The following is a 16,663-nucleotide window of genomic DNA, read 5'->3' on the forward strand; positions in this document are numbered from 1 at the left end:
CCCTGGAGAGGTGGAGGAAGGGGGTTTGGATCGGTGACCGTGACGTGAGAAATAGCCATGATAAGCAAGTAGCCCCCTGGCATGACGTTCTTTCCCTCAGTCGCCCCGTGAAAGGAGAGCAGATACTGAGAGGGGGGCGAGGAGGAGCCTCAGGTCCCCGGGGCCGGGGTGGCCACCGGGCTTGTGACCGGTTAAGGGATCTCGGAGGTTGTGCCGGGCATACGGTTGCCTTTACGGGCAAGAGGGGATCTTTGAATTGATTTTTTTTTTTAATGCCTTCTTCGTGTCATTGGTACTAGTGTACATGATACTGATTTTTTTTTTTTTTCCCTAAAACCTTATAAAATGTAATAGTTCTAATTCCATTTCCATAATCTTTGGAATTGCACTTCATTGATCTAAGAAATTTCCTTTTTCCTCCAGTCTTCTTCCCAGATTGTTGGTTTTAGGAAGATGTGATGGGAGGAAAAAGTGCATCCAAAATCAAAGTAGAAACAAGGGGTAAGAGGCCTTTTATTTAAGACTAAACCTTTAATTTAGTTAACTTAGGATTTCTACTAACTGCATAGTGGTCTATGTGAATCCTGGTGATTGTATCTGCTTGCTGTTTCTTGCCCCCCCCCCCCCCTGAAAGCCAGCCTGATTGTGCCTCTGTGTCTCCCGCAGTGGATAAGCGGATTGAGTCGGAGGAGTCTGGAGATGAAGAAGGGAAGAGGCAGGCGGTGCGCCTGGTGACAGACCTCAGCCAGCAGAGCCTGAGGGATGAGCAGAACGGGGAGAGCTCTGCAGGTACCTCGCCAGCCCGAAGGATCCTCTGGGGAGCTGTGGTCCTGGCAGTGCACACGGCAGCATTGCTTCTGGCCCTGTGTGTGATGGGTGTAGCCACGTTGGTGAACAGTGTGGATTTGTCCTAGGGCAGTCTTTTTAAAAAATAAATGAGTGTTATCGTGGCTAAAATACACCTTCCTCCTTTTTATGGACTAAAAAAAGCCTTTGGGTTTTTTTCTCAGTTAATTATCCATCCACATTTCTCTTTGAAATCTTTAACATCAGAATGCAAAACACCTTTCTTTATACTATGTGCAACCACAGTAACTTTCTGTGGAAGGATGCTGGGAACATTCATTAGAAATAAATATAAGCAGCTTTTCCTAATTTTGCTTTAATGTATATAGTTTTTTACCTAAAAGGTTGCCAGATTTCTTTGGAAGGCAAAGGCAGCTGTTTCTAGATAGATTGAAGGAGGCTGTCATTTTATTTTTTAATCTAAGAATTCTAAGACGTATCAAAATTTGATCTCTTTGAGTTCTCTGGACTTTTAAGTTTTTGCTGCTGTTTTTACTGTTTGTATTACAATGTGGGTAGAAATGTTGATGGACTTTTTTTAAGCCTGTGTTTGTTTGATGGAAGGGTTTTCTTCTCAGCAGCATGCATAGAATTTGTCAGAGCAGCTCCATTTCTGAAGACCCTGTATGGCAATAGCATCTGGGCTTTTGGTGCTAGCTCACAATCTGATGTGTAATAGCATCCTTTTGATAGAGATGTTTGTGTGATTGTTGCTGCTCTGGAAATGGAAGTAAAATAATACAGCAAATTGTCTGCAGCAGGTTTTAATCAGTTCTGACTGTGCATCTGCTACAGATCCCTCCTAATCTTAACCTTGCCCATTAGAATTTGCAAAAGTATTTTCCAAACTAGTAAATTACTGTGAGAATTTAAAATCTCATCTCCTGACTAAATGAATTCTATCTAGGTCTAATTCATTGGTGATCATAAAAAAAGCTTATATATTAATCAGGAAATGTGGTGATGTCTGTAAAAGCCTCACAAATTGTACTTTCCAAGCACTGTGTGGTTAATACAACTGCACAGACCAGTAAGCCACAGTTTTCCTTTGCATGGGTGTGACATTGAGAGTTCATTCAGTTGGTGTAGCTTAGCTATGTGTTTGAGGTTATATTTTGTGTATTTTTTCCCCTGGGAGTTACAATATTAGAGAGAATACCTCAAGTGACATACTTTTAATCCAGTGAAAGCAAGAAAAAAAGCAGTAATTACTGAATTACATTGGATACTATTTGATGAAATGACTGTATTGGTACTTCTTCCAAGCTCTTAGGGTTCAGAAAACTTCCACTAGTGCAGAAACCAACCAGAGGAGTAATTTTAGAATGTTTTGAGTTTTCTGCAGCCAGCTTTGAGTTCCTCAGCTGAAAGGAAAGTGAAGAGTTTTCCCCATTTTTCTCAGAAGATCACAGGTAGAGCTCAGGTAGCTGAAGTTTCAAATCCATCATTTAGCTGATTCTCTGAGGAGTAGCACCTCTGTCTAGAAAGCTTGTAGCTTAGCTATTTATAGTGTTTTTCATGCATATGTGATTAAGGAGTGTAGGTAGGCTTTTAGTTGCTTGTGGTACTGTAGACTTACATAAGTTGGTAGCTCAGGTTCCATGTTGCACCATTTGGATTTCCTGCATGATGTTTTTTTTTTACCCTACATCTGCAAAGCTCTGTAGCTTGCAGGCATGAGTTACACAAAAATTCACTTAAGTAACTTCCCAGCCAGAGCAGTGGTTTTTCCCCTTGAGAAACCTGCTGCATTTAAATTTAGGGACTGAAGCACTGTTTGCATAGTGAAGTGGAGTTACAGTTCTGTTTGTGAACTGAATGGTTGAAAGGTCAGCTCAGGGTGTGTCACGTCCACTTTGTTCATCAATAAAACATTGGTTGGCAAATGATAGGACTGTAAATTTTCCTTTCTCTTTCTTTGAGAGGAAATGTATTTTGGCATTCTCCTCCCAATACTGATTGATCAGTGTTAGCAGTGTGCACACCTCACTCTGACTGCTGTGGGGAGAGTGTTTTATACACAGCCCATAAACTTTGAGAGCTGGATTATTGCATAGATGCGAGTCCCTCTGTGCTCAGTTTTAAACTGCTTTTATTTCAGTGAATTTGATACACAGAGCCTGTGTGACTTGGTTTTGTGCCTTTGGAGTTGAGGGCTTTTTTTCCCCCTCTCACACTGACTCTAGCAGGACTGGTTACTCAAAGCCATATGACAAAAATACCTGTGACCAATCCCAGAGCAGAGTATTTAACACCTTGTCAAAACAAAATGTGTATAAATGGTCTGTAATGAAACACAATTTTATAGAGAAGCCTGACAGCCAAACAAGGTTGAAGAATTTTTTTATTTGAAGTTTTTTATCATTGTTGAAGAATTTTTTCTTTCCTGAGTGCATGACTGGCTTCACTGTTGGACAACCTGAAGGAGAAATTCCTTCACCACAAGCACTAACTTACTGCTAGTACAACTTAGAACGAGGGAAGTGGTTTGGGTTTTTATGTGATATCTCAAATAACTGTTGTTCCAAACTCAGGCTGTGTTCCTGTTTCCTGTAAACTCAGCCATGGTGCTTGTTTGGCTTGGAGTGCTTTGTGCTTGGAGCTTTTGCTGCCTAGAAATAGGTCAGAGAGATAGATCCTTGGTAGCAGCAGGGTTAGGGTATCCCACTCCCCTGCTGAAGTGCATGGCTCCTCATCTAGAGGAACAGCAAGAAAATTCAAGCAGTAGCCCAAATAAGCAAGTTAAATGATGGTGGATGAAGCTATCAAAACCTTGGAATTTGATGTCAGTATTAAAGATTGTAATGCTTGTACTGTTCATCCTTCCAATATCACCTGAAGTGCCAAGCATCAGTAAGCAGGAAAAACACTAAGTATAGGGGACATTTGGCAGTTACAAGGGTGTTGTAACTGTGCTGGGCTATAAAAATAGTCATTACTTCTAGGTGAGGGAAATGAGCTTGCAGTAATTCAGGAGTTAATTCAAAGCCTTTGGATTTAACTGTAATTAAAGCTTCCCTTTTGTTTTTTGGGAGTGTAGAGAGAAGTGACACACACAAAGTGGAAAGGGGTTGCACGTTGTCTGTCTGTTTTGCAAAGTCAGATTAGACTTTGGAAGCTGCTGCAGCCAGTACACCATCTTCAGCAGAGGGGAATCAGCAGGCATGAATTATCCAGCATGGATTTCTCCAGGAAACTTTGCTCCCTCTTGTGCTGTGACAGCAGCACAGCAAATGTCGGCCTATTTTCCAGAGCTATAAAGGCATTTCCCAAGAAACAGTGTGATAAACAACATTTGGAGCATATTAATGAGTTCAGTCAAACAGAAGAAGGGAGCTCTGTGCAGAAGTATATGCAGCATTGACATAAACTGAGAGTATTTGTGAAGAAAAAGCTGGAGGGTGGGATTGCTGAGATGCTTTGTCGTTCCTGGCGTTATCACTAGACACTTTAGATTCCTTATTTGCTATGTTATTTGAGGTTGGAGGAGGTGCACAGACAATTTTGAGTCATCTATCTTCAGAGGGATAATGGCCCTAAGTGTAAAGAAAAGCAATCCTGGCCAGGTCAGTCAGCAGCCACACAGGCAGGCTGGGGAGGGTGCTGTTCTTTCTGTCTTTTGCATCTAGGCATGAAATCCTGTGATTAAGAAAGCTTTTTTGTTTTTTTTCTCAACTAGCTGTCACGATGAAAGCCAAATAGGTGAAGTGTATTTTTAATGCTGGAGAGTATCTGAACTGTGCATCTCATGTGTTTCTCTTTCTGAGGAGCATTTGCTCCCTTAGTCTCTCTGCACGTTTAGCCATTTTTATCTTGCCTTTAGCTCTCAGGTAGCAGAAGTTTATACAAACTGTTTGCTTCTCCTGCAGGGGAAGCAGAGACACCAGTGGACATGGAGACAATTAGCCTGGACCCAGAAGCTGAGGTAAAGGCAGACTTTTATCCTTTATACAGTGGGAGGAAAAGGTAGGCAAAAGTGAGTATTGAAATTGGGTTAAAAGATCTAAGTCTTGGTTACGATCACCTTCCCCTGAATTTATTCAGAGCCTTTAGACTGGAAGTTGAGGTGTTTTATTCTTGATCATGATCTGAAACGTTTTGTTAGTAGCTTAGAATTTAAAATTAAGCATGGAGGCCCTGAAAGCAGGGCTGTGCTGCAGGCATTACTGTGAGCTTTTGTGGGAATATCTCTTCATGAACTGATTGCTGCTGCAAGACTCATGATTTGCAGTAGGCACAGCTACTTAACTGGCCTTGTGCATTGATGCCAGCAGCCTCATGAGCCTGTTAGCTGGAGAATATTGGAGCTGTGGTGGTGAAGTACTCTGTGTCTTCTTGACTGTCTGACCTGCAGAATGAGAACATCTGGGACTTGACAGCAGAGATGTGAAGTGGATCAGCTGAGTGCTACTGCACAGTTAACGTTCCTGGAACCACTGAATTATTTAACTGAGTGGCTCCTGTTCACCTGAGGCCTGGAACTGGAAATAGCAAAGTGTTAAGCCCTAGTAAATTAAGGGAATTTTATTCAGCACTTGATGTGTGCTAGACAGCAGAATTCGTCTGTCTCAAGAAATTCAGAATTCACTGCAAAAGACTTTTAATTTTGGTGAAACAATGCTCAGACTTAGGAGAGGGCAGTTGCCTTTTTGCAGGTGCTGTGTGTGCAGCTGACAAGCTTGGGCCATGTGCTTTGTCCATTCTGTTAAAACCAGTTAGCAAACCCAATTTTCACAAGCTCTTCACTGGGAAATTTTAATGAACTACACTTTTTTTTTTTTTAAGACTATACTGATCTTTCTATTTCTCTTTCAGGATGTTGACTTGAATCATTTCCGAATTGGGAAGATTGAAGGATTTGAGGTCCTCAAGAAAGTGAAGGTAGCACTTCTAAGGAATAGAGAATGCCTTTTGGAGCTGGAGATTTTGCATATCTAACCTGTAAGAGGACAGATAGAGGAGTGACATTTTGGCTGAGATCCTAATGACTTCACATTTAACTGAAGGAGGTGGTGCTTGCCCCTTTGTCAAGTAGTCATAAAAATCCTGGGATTTTGCAAGTTAGTTTTGGAAGTGAGACAACACATCAGGGCTTATCCTAAGAGAGAAATTCTGCACTTGCACAGCAAGCTTCACACAGAATGCTGTAGATTACTAGGGACCTATGGAGGACCTTTCCAAACACCTGCTTAAAGCAGGCTGAGTTAGAGCACGTTGCTTAAGGCCTTCTCTAGTCAAGCTACTGAGTATTGACAAGGATGGAGATTCCATAGCTCCTCTGGGCTGCTGTTAACATTCTCTGACCATCTTCATGTTAAAATTATTTCCTCTGTAGAGTTGAAATGAAAAGAAAAGATTCTACTTGAAAGAAAAACCAACCCACAACAAACAAAAAAACTAACAAAACTTAATAGAGGGGAAAAAAAAACCCAACAACCTTTTTGGCTGTATGCCAAAAGGCATGACATGCTGTTATTCCTATTTATTTTCCTGCTTGTTTTTTAACTTCTCCCCAACTGTTAGACCCTGTGTCTCCGTCAGAATTTGATTAAGTGCATTGAGAACCTGGAGCAGCTGCAGACCTTGAGGGAACTGGATCTCTATGACAATCAGATTCGGAAGATTGAGAACTTGGAGTCTCTGGTGGATCTTGAGTGAGTCTGGGGGAGTCGCCAGGATTAGGTTGGGGGTGGGTTGCCACTCACTGAATACTCCTGCTGTATTTATTCCAGTGTTCATCACCCAGGCATTACTCATGTGTCATTTGGGTGCTCTGTGGAGCACTGTTCCCCATTGATATCTAACCTGTGAAGTAAACCCATTTCCTTTTCCTGAAGCTCAGCAGGGGCAGTCAGCTGGAGGTGGAGTGTGTGCTGTGTGAGGCAGGGGGGATGGCAGGTGGCTGTAGTTTCTCTGCAGGTGAGGAAGTACTCAGGCAACCCTCACTCTTGGCAGCAAGAGTTCTGTACAGCAGGTTTCTATTCTTGAAAAAAATGACAAGATTTCAGGTGAGATTAGGGGTTTTTTTTGGAGGGTGTTGTGAAAGGAGCAGTGCTCTTCCCAGTTTTCTGGTGCTTGTCTATGATCACTTTGGAGATAGGTTATGAAACTGTTCCCATGGGGTTGAGGAGGACTGACCTACTTCTCACAGTCCTAACTGCTTGATGGTTCTGGGAGGTCTTGACACTGTTCTGTCAGAGGCAGACTTTGTAGGCACATACCTTTCCCAAGGGATAGACAGCACTGAAGATTGGCTGTCTCCAACAGTGGCAGCTCCATGGCTGAGCAAAATGTCTCTCTTCTGCATGGGACAGATGTTGTGGGTTTTGTTTTGTTGGTTTTTTTTCTCTAAAACAATGTAGAAGCATTTTGAAAGTTATATTTGTTGTCATTTCTGGGAAAAAGAAATTAGACTTCAGCTTCAAGATGTAGCAAAGTGCTTGATCTCTGCAGATAGTGAGGTTCCCCACCCATTTACAAGTGCCTCTTCCAGAATCATCCATGCCTGATGGACTGAAGAGACCTTTATTTCATTTTACTTCAGGATCCTGGACATCTCCTTTAACGTCCTGCGGCACATTGAAGGACTAGATCAGCTTACCCAACTTAAAAAGCTCTTCCTTGTCAACAACAAAATCAGCAAAATTGAGAATTTGGGCAACTTGCAGATGCTGCAGATGTTAGAGTTGGGATCCAATCGAATTCGGGTAGGCTTTCTTTACAAGATGTTAGCTGGAGTTTGTTGAGCTCTTTGGCTTGGGATTAGCCCTTTTTGGAAGTGCATTTCATTGGCTTTTGCTTGCTGTTTTGTTCTTTTTATCTCTTTTTTGGTTGCAGTCATTTAATGTGTAATTGCTTGCTGCTGCACATGCTGGAGCCTTTAATTATGTATGCTTGTAGTGCCTGGCTACTAAATTACTGTTTATGACTTCTCTTTTTAATGAACTGGTGCATCCCCTGTGTATTCCCTTTTGCAGGTTATGGTTTCCTTCTGCTAGAGAGCCAAGCCTATCAGTGCTAGGAATTATTGTTTTCTCTTGCCTTCCTAGAGGCTGGAACTGTGTTGATAAAACTGTTGAATGCAAATTTATTTCTAGTTTGATTTGTATGTGTGATTGATAACCTGCTATGTCAATCCTTCTCTCTCAGGAAAAAGATTTTCTTGAGGCTTTGCTCTGAAGTGCCTCAAAAACCTGGTAGTGTACTACTGATTGCTTTAGGTTTTGGATTGTGCAGTTTGTGACTTTTTCAGCTTAGGTGATTTGAAATCTGTGCTACTTAAAGGGAAGCACTGTCCTTAAGGTTTGCTTTTCTACATTATGCCCAGTTTGTAAGAGAACTGGTGAAACACGTGGCACAAAAGACTTAGAAACATGCAAAGTAAACTATTAATTTGTTAGAATTTTTCAGTTATAGACTTTAGAAAATACTTGTAACAGAGGAGTGCATTTCAGTCTGAAAATTGTCTTAAGTTGGTGCTCTCCATTTACAAGAGCTGAAAAATTGTTATGCTGAGAGAGCAAATTAGGAAAAAAACTGTTTGTCCTCTGTGTTTGAAGTCCTGTGGAAGCACCTTAGCTACTTAAATTTACTTTATTTTTAGTGGTTTTTTTTCTGTTTACTTGTTAATTCTATACCTTAGCTACTGAAATTTACTTTATTTTTAGTGTTTTTTTTTTTTCTGTTTACTTGTTAATTCTATTCTGGCTTCTTCAAACAGAAGTGCTTCTAGTTGCTTTACTGGAGTGCTCCTGTGCCTAAGCTAGGCATGAAGAAATACATTGCTTGTTATTTGAGGGCACCTAGAATTCTTCTAATAGTTTTCTGTTTGCAGGGTGGCCTGGCTCTGTGCTTTACAGGTGGGCATATCCTTAACTCTTTAGTGTAAAAGCCTAGAGTCTGGACTGTCTGTTCAGGCAGCATTCTTGGCATTTTGGTGCACCCTCTAGCCTTTTGGAGTGCCCTTATCCTGGAGTTCATCATCACCTACCAAGCCCTTGCAGTTCTGTTCATTCTGTCTGGGTGGTGGGGAAGCAGAACTTCATGCTTGAGCTGACACATTTCATGGCTCTTTTGCCAACGCTGGACTGAGGCAACTCTAAGGCAAGCACTTTTTGCTCCTTAGGTTTTTCAAACTCATGTCCATCTGTTTCATACTCTTGCTTAAGTGTGCCTTTTTTGTAACTAAGTAGCTTTTTTTTCTCCTGACTGTTTCTTCTCAGTATCCTGAGAGTTACAAGTATTAGCTCCCCCAGCCCTGAGGAGGAACCAGTGAGCAACAAATCTATCATTTTCTTGCAAGATTAAAACAGGGTTAAGTCCCCAGGCTAGGAGGAGGATGAATCCAAACCTGAGATGATGAACACCTTAACTTGAATCTGTTGGCAATAATGACGTAGAAATTGAAAAGCTTCTATCCTATATCCATATTACTGTTACTCTGTGAGCTGAAGTCCTTTTATAAAAGTTCTTGTCTCTTTTAACAGCACCTGTTTTTGAATTGAGATAATTTCCCCTGAGAAAAAGAAGTGTGTTCTTTCCTTGTGTTTGCAGGAGCCTTTTCTAAGCCAAACATTTCCCCCTTTACTTGCCTTCTTTTTCTCTCTTCTGTTCATGCCTTCTGCTGCCCCTTGCTTTGTAAATAAAGAGTATGGTTCTTGATGCCTCACAGAGATTCTTACTTTCTCCCACAGAAGGCTGAGCTCAGGACTTAAACTGGTATAGTGTATATGTTCTGCCAGTAGCATGTATATTTAAAACATGGCCATAACTAACTTCAACTGCTCTGTGTGTTCTGCCAGTAGCATGAATATACAGCCAGTAATATGCATTAACACATACACCCATGAGACTTGTTAACCTTGCTTATGACAGGGGAACTTGTGCAGAGAAGCTGAACAGCTTGCCTCAAATTGTGTTATTCAGTCACTGATGGTCAGGACTAAATCTGCAGATTGTATTTTCTCCTCCCAGATTCTCTTTCCATTCACTAGTGGCATATTTTTCTTGCTTCACAAATGAGCATCTCCTGCCCTGGATGTACCTCACAGCCCAGAGAATGTCGCTTTCAGTGTTCCCTGAGCCTTCTTATTCTCTGATCTTGCTGCCTAGACAGTGGAGGGAACAGCCAGGACAAAGCAACGTGACCTTTGCTGGAAAGCAGTGGACAGTAGTGACACAAGCCAGCTGTCACACAGGATGAGGTTCTCTTGTCACTGCACAGAGTCCTGCACTTAGCTCTGCTCTTGGGTCACAGGGGAGGCCCTGCCTCGTGCACGCCGTGTCTGGGGAGTTGGTAGGCTTGTGTTTCTCAGGAGTGCAGCTCCATGGGTCAAGGCTATAAAATACCAGGCTAAACCTACAGGTTGGAGTTTTGCACCACAGCAATAACACTGCCCTTTTGTCATTTTGTAGACAATTGAAAACATTGACACCTTGGCTAATCTTGACAGTCTGTTCCTTGGAAAGAATAAGATCACCAAGCTCCAGAACTTGGATGCACTGACAAACTTGACTGTGCTCAGTATACAGGTATTGTACTTTGTGCTGTTACAGTTTGAACAGCCTTGGTTACAGGAACCACCTCGAATTTATGATAAGCTCTTTCTGAATCAGCATGTCTTGTCCAGGACCTGCAGAGTTACCTACAGCAGAGCATAGTGGGGTTGAAGTGTTGTAACTCCTGTGCTGACCCTTCCATTAAAAAACACCTACAAAATATATGCTCTTCATGTGTAGGCCTGTTGTTTCTAAAGACACCAAGTGGAAAACTTTCAGGCTACAGCTTTTGGTGGGGAGGTCAGAGCCTGATTCTTTAAACCAGGAGACTTGCTCCCGTGGAACTTGCTTGTGCGTTGGTGGTACCAAACGAGCTGAGCTCGTGGGATCAGCATGGACCCGAGGAGATGTTTCACAGAGGAGTGACGTGGGGTTTGGTGTGTTTGGAGTGGATGTGAGCAGCTGTTACCCTTTCAGAATAACCGCCTGACCAAGATTGAGGGGCTGCAGAGCCTGGTGAACCTGCGCGAGCTGTACCTCAGCCACAACGGCATCGAAGTCATCGAGGGGCTGGAGAACAATGTGAGCAGGCTCTTGCTACCTCTGATACAGCTGTTGCCCCAAACTGCTCCTCTTAGTGCCTGTGCCTTGCTGGAAGCTTTTCTTCCTCAGCTTCCTCCGTTACATGTAGGGTCCTTAGTCCCTTGAAGAGACCACAAAGATCCAAGTATTTGTCACGTTAAAATTTGTTGCATGGATGAAACTCCTCCAGGTCTCCTGGAGCAAATTGTTGTCGTGACCTGGGGAGGGGAAAGCACAAGATGTGGTTAATCCAGCAGTCTGACTGATCTTTAGCAACAAAAATACAGATGGGTACTTAATGTAGTACAAGGAAAGCTTACTTTTTAGGAGCCCTTGGCTGGCAGTTGCCATCAGGCCAGTAATTCCTTTTTTGTCACATACATGGCTTCTGGGAGGTAAATAACCTAGCCTAATTAAAAATAATCTTCCTTGATATATTTAGACAGAGTTTTTGTGCTGCATGTAAGCAGCTGCCAATAGTGTCTTTGCTTCTGATGGTTTCCAACTCTGGGCTTGAAAAAAAGTGGGAGAGAGAAGATGAAAGGAAATTTGGTCTAATGGATTTGTGTTTGTTCGTCTAGGACAAACTCACAATGCTGGACATTGCATCCAACAGAATCAAGAAGATTGAAAATATCAGTCACCTAACAGAGCTGCAGGAATTCTGGGTGAGCACATGCTGGAGCTGTTCCCTGAAATGTCTGTAAAACAGTGAAAGAAACCCTTCTCCTGGGCAGCAGTGGCAGGGTGCTACATGTGTATGCCTTGGAGTAAACCCTTCTTGTTCTGGTGACCAGCTTTAAGCTCTTGACAGTCTGCATGAATAGGGTATGTGATGGTTTCCCCCAAGGAAAGAGTTACACTTAAAAGATCCTTTGCAGGGCTTTGCTTAGTGCTAAGGAGCCTGTCTCTACCTAGGAGATAGGCCCTGTCTTCATGCTTGTGGTGGTTATGAAACAGCCCTGCTGTGTCCTATTTTTCCAGATCCCCTTTACATGAGCATGGCAGTGTAAGAGGGAAGCTGATACTGCCTCACCTCTGCACTGGAGCAGGGTGCCTCTTCACAGCCAAGTTCCTATGTCATTACAGATAGGAAGATAACCAACCAGCTTCTTGTTGCCTCCCAGTCCTGGGAGGTAGATAACTGTTAAGGGTTGCTTCTGTTTCTTTCTGGAACTCTAAACAGCTAAACACTGTCATTCCTAACTTTGGTCAGGAAATACCCAGAGACACCCACTCCTGAAGCATCAGTACCCTGCCATATGTGAGAGCTGTGTACAAATCTGCTCCTATTTTTGTCATGCTTCCCTTTAATGGCTTAGGGAAGGAGAATTTCAAATCCTGGGCAGAGTGGGAATCTTCCAACAGTTTCCTAGTACCACCTCCCCAGCAGAGGGACTGAGGCATCCAAAGGTGAAGTGACTTGGCTGAAGTAATGTTGTGATGAGCTGTAGCAGAATGGAGGAGCTGGCAGGTTTTCTTCAGAGTCTTAGTCTCAACTGCAAAGCCATCTTCAGCTGGAACACTAGCAGTCCCAGTGATGAAGCAGTTTTCTTTCACTGAACTAGCTGGGGAGAGGCTGCTGGAGAAAATATTGCTGCTTAAATGCCACACAGCAAACAGTGCAAAAAGTTTCCAGTTTAGCTGTAGTGGCTGCCTCTGTATCCAAAAGCAGAGAGTGGCTGAAGTCTCTAGGTTGGACAGCATATGGCCACCTATCACACTTTGCTTCCTTGCCAGGCAATTGAGGCATCATCCCCTTGCATGGGAACTCTTCTGCAGTGCCAGCAATGAGGCAGCTGGAGTAGAACCTGAATCAGAGAGCTTGGTGCTTTCTCTGGAGTGCAGCAGTTTTTGTGATTTAAAGAGGAGAGGAAAATGCCAATTTTCACATCAGTTTGGGACCTCCTGTGATGTTTCCTGGGAAATCATGAGAGTAAAGATAGATGTCACAATGGAAGGAAGCCTTGACGTGAAGATTTCCAGCCCTTAGATGAGCAGTGTATGGCCTGGGACACGTCCAGAGGAGAGTGTCAGCATGTCTTGCTGGGTCTGTCCCAGCATCCTGGTTAGACTGGATGTGCTGTCAGAAGGGTGGAGCATTCGACCGGCCACCCAGGGCAGCATAGGGATGGACCAGGCCTGGAGTGTCTGGCAGGAGAGCACCTTGGAGATTCTGGGGGAAAAAGAATCATGTAGGGTCATCTTCTGTGTGTGTGGATCCTTGGCATGGGCCAAGGCTGCCCCTGGGCAGCAGTGATCCCCCTGGGCAGTGCCAACGTGGGCAGCTGCCTGCTGACCCTTAGCCTGGGGCTGTCAGGTTGTGTGAGGGTGCCTGTGTGTGCTCTGCAGATGAACGATAACCTCATCGAGAGCTGGAGTGATCTGGACGAGCTGAAAGGAGCAGAAAACTTGGAAACTGTCTACCTGGAGAGAAACCCCTTGCAGAAGGACCCCCAGTACCGACGCAAGATCATGCTGGCCCTGCCCACCGTGCGGCAGATCGACGCCACCTTCGTGCGGTTCTGAGCCCCCCGCCCGGGGACACCCCCCAGCTGGGCTTTTTAGCCACTCACCACGCCCCACGCCTTCAGTCCTCTGACACCCACAGATGGTCCATGAAATCACTGAGTACCAGACCTTGTGTACAATGCACTCGTTGTTTTTGAAATGATGTTGTTATTATTAAATCTTAACAAGAGACTTCCCTTGGGCTTGTGGCTGTTATTGACGGGGCAGGTTTTGCCAGCAAGAGTTTGCAACAGGCTGAAGCTGCTTGCAGCCACGTGCTGACTTTCGTTGGCTCTGTGACACACCTTCAGGTTAGTAATGCCCTTGCAAACATCCCTTCCAGGTCTGGCATCAGTGGTGGTCTGTAAAAATGGGAAAAGGTGGAGATGATGAAGTAGATGTGGGGAAGGATCTGATAAAAGAGATGCCCGTGCCAGTTATCAGGTGTCAGTCAGGGCTAATACCTCCTTGTAAAACTCAGGTTAGCTTCTCCATAGCAGTTCCTGGTTTTTTTAGACACAGCTACAGGCTCATTAGAGGATTGAGAATAAGTAGCTTGAGGTATGAAAGCAATGTAGGGCTGTACATGCCTGAATAAATTGCAGCCCTTCATGGAGCCACTATTGGCAGAGCTTCTATACTTAGTGCTGTAGGCCAGGGTGGGAATGGGAAAAGGGGTTAAAAGGGATGAGATGAGGCTACCACTTGAGGAGGTAAGTCTGTGCTTACAGATACTTTATTGGTGGCTGTGGCTTTGTTGGCCTTCTAATTTCCCAGGAAATTTGTCAGACCAGAGCACAGCAGATGCTGAGGTATGTTACTCGTCCCTGGACTGAAGCTGAGGCTGCTTCCACCTCTCTTCCAGAGTGGGAGAGTGCTGTATATGGCCTGTGGCCTGCAGTTCCCTGATGGTCATGTTGAATGTCTCCACTGCCTGAAGTGAAGTCAAAAGGCTTTAGTGGATGTTCTGATTTTTATTGAAAATGAGTGGAGCTACTCTCAAGGGATCCATTGATTTAGTAGGACTTCAAATGTGTCCTTCACCTTAAAAGTGCCATCAAAGTCCCTTGGTAGAAACCTGTAAAACCCACCTGCTTGGACTGAAACCCATAAAACCCACCTGCTTGGACTGCTGAATGCTTGGACTGCTCAGACTGGAGAGGAGTAAGACACAGCCCTCTGTAAGGGGCTTAAAGGCCTTTGTACTGATGGAGGAGGAGACAGCAAGATGGTGTAGTGAAAGCTGATGATTGTTTCAGCACCATACATCTATCTGTCATTGGATCTCTGCTGAGCAACAGCTGTCATCTTCAGGCTGGCAGTGCCCACTGGAGCAGGCTTCATTCCACAGGAGCCCTCAAGTGCTTTTGCAAGTCTCTGGCACTTAGGAATTAGTCCAGATGGTTCTGGGGCCAGCTTATTCAGTTCTCTGTCAGCACCTTCATTTGGTTGTTATTAATACTGAATGAATACAGCTGATATTAATATATTAACTCAAGGTAAGGGTTTGGTGGTGCTTTGTTACAAGTGGTGTTTGCTCTCAGAAAACAATGTGATTCATGTCCTGCTCCCATTACCTGTGGTGAGGTGGTGTTGCTGTCCTGCTGCACCCATGTTTGATCTGGCAATTGAACTTCCTCTCTCCAGCAGCTAGAAAACCTCTGACACTGTGTTTGTCCAACAGTTGTGGCCCAGGGGAGCAGCTGCTGCCCACGCTGGGCCCGTGGGGGTGTTTCAGTGTGTGCTGGCTGAAAGAAGAATCGAGTGGGTCTGCATCAAGTGCAGAGATTTCTGTGCGTGCCAGCCTTGAGGAACTGTCTGTTCAGTGAATCTGGGAGATATCTGGGAGATGTTTCCACTGTGGTCCATAGTGTTTGTAGAGGAGCATAGCAGTGAAATGTGTTTTAAATGTGAAAGCTGTTCCAGGGTTGTGTAGGTTTGGACGTTCACTGCAAGTTCTTGCTGTTTGTTCAAGGTTCAGCCCCGTGAGAGCACCAAGTCCTGCAGGAGAGCAATGCAGGGAACGTGGTGGCTCTGGGATCTGCTGCCCTTCCCAGCCATGGGCTTGGCACATGCTCTCTTGCCTTGCTGCAGACTTTGTCCTGGTGTGGAAAACCATCCCCTGGGACATGAGCGGGCAGCAGGACAACCACAGGAGTGGGGACTTGCAGGAGAGAGCTGCCACCCTCCACAGGACCTGTCAGAAGAAGTTCCTGGATAAGCTTCATGCTGGAGCAGTGGTGCTGTGGGATGTGCTTGTGGTCACCACTACAGAGTCACCCCAGTGCCTCCTGCACAGGCCACTGCAGGAGAGGTGTGGGGTGACAGCTCACTGTGGCCAGTGCCCCCAGTGCTCCCATTCTAGGCAGCAGACTGGGCAGCTGCTGGCTGTGGGCCCCTGGTGGAGTCTGCAGCCTCCTTTCTTTCCAGTGGACCCAGCAGTCCCTAGTCACCAGTCTTGTCCCACTCACAGTCACGAGTTCCCACTTTGCCCAGTGCCCCATCCTCTCTTCCCCTGGCCCTTGGAGAGCAGGCTCTTGGGTTCAACACAGCTCGGGCACTGTTCCTGCCTGGCTTGGCTGCCACCTTGCTCCTGCTTCTTCCTCCTAAGACGTTCCCACTGCCCAAACAGACCTCCAGCCAGCATGCTGCAGCAGCTGGGCATCACCAACCTGATGGCCTGAAGGTTCCCAACCTGCTGCTGGACTACTGCACCCCAGCAGGGGCCATGCCAGGAGGTGCTCCCCAGATGGAAGGCACCACAGGAAGGGGCAGACAACCCCCTCTGCCAGGCACCAGACTTTGCTGAGCGGCTTCTCTCTGCCCTTCCAGGTTCCTGGGGGGCAATGAGCAGGACACCTTCTTCTGTTGGGCTGGCTGTTGGGGCTCAGCCACAGCACCTGGTGCAAAAACACCACTGAACTGCTGTGGGATGACAGCCTCGCTCGCTGGGGGACAGGAATACAGGCTGGGGGACAGGAATACAGGCTAAGTCAGTGTGTTTCAGGAGAAAAGTTCAGATATCTGCGACTATGAGATTTGTACTGTCTCTGGGGGTGGAGATCCACCAAGCTGGCCTGCCAAACGGATGAAGGAGGGAGTCTGGTGAAGGTAAGACAGTCCTGTTTGGGTTAAACCAACAGAAGCAAACAGCTCTTATATGAATCTTGAAGGCCAGAGTGTTTGAGTGAAGACCTTGGCCTGATGAATGGCAAAATTATTAAAG

The 16,663-nt window shown here is 45.0% G+C and overlaps 1 protein-coding gene across 1 annotated transcript; it reads left to right on the forward strand.

Annotated features, from left to right (window-relative positions):
- Nucleotides 1–422: 422 nt before the first annotated feature.
- Nucleotides 423–13,629, forward strand: PPP1R7 (protein phosphatase 1, regulatory subunit 7). Its single transcript, XM_008939979.1, has 10 exons — nt 423–501; nt 667–789; nt 4,716–4,771; nt 5,662–5,727; nt 6,370–6,500; nt 7,391–7,553; nt 10,261–10,377; nt 10,822–10,926; nt 11,508–11,594; nt 13,279–13,629. Exons 1-10 carry the CDS (start codon nt 459–461, stop codon nt 13,453–13,455), a joined length of 1,068 nt encoding a protein of 355 aa, XP_008938227.1. The 5' UTR covers nt 423–458; the 3' UTR covers nt 13,456–13,629.
- The last annotated feature ends 3,034 nt before the right edge of the window (nt 13,630–16,663 follow it).

This window comes from Merops nubicus, unplaced genomic scaffold (genome assembly GCF_000691845.1).
Source record: "Merops nubicus isolate BGI_N331 unplaced genomic scaffold, ASM69184v1 scaffold8195, whole genome shotgun sequence".
Taxonomy (NCBI): domain Eukaryota; kingdom Metazoa; phylum Chordata; class Aves; order Coraciiformes; family Meropidae; genus Merops; species Merops nubicus.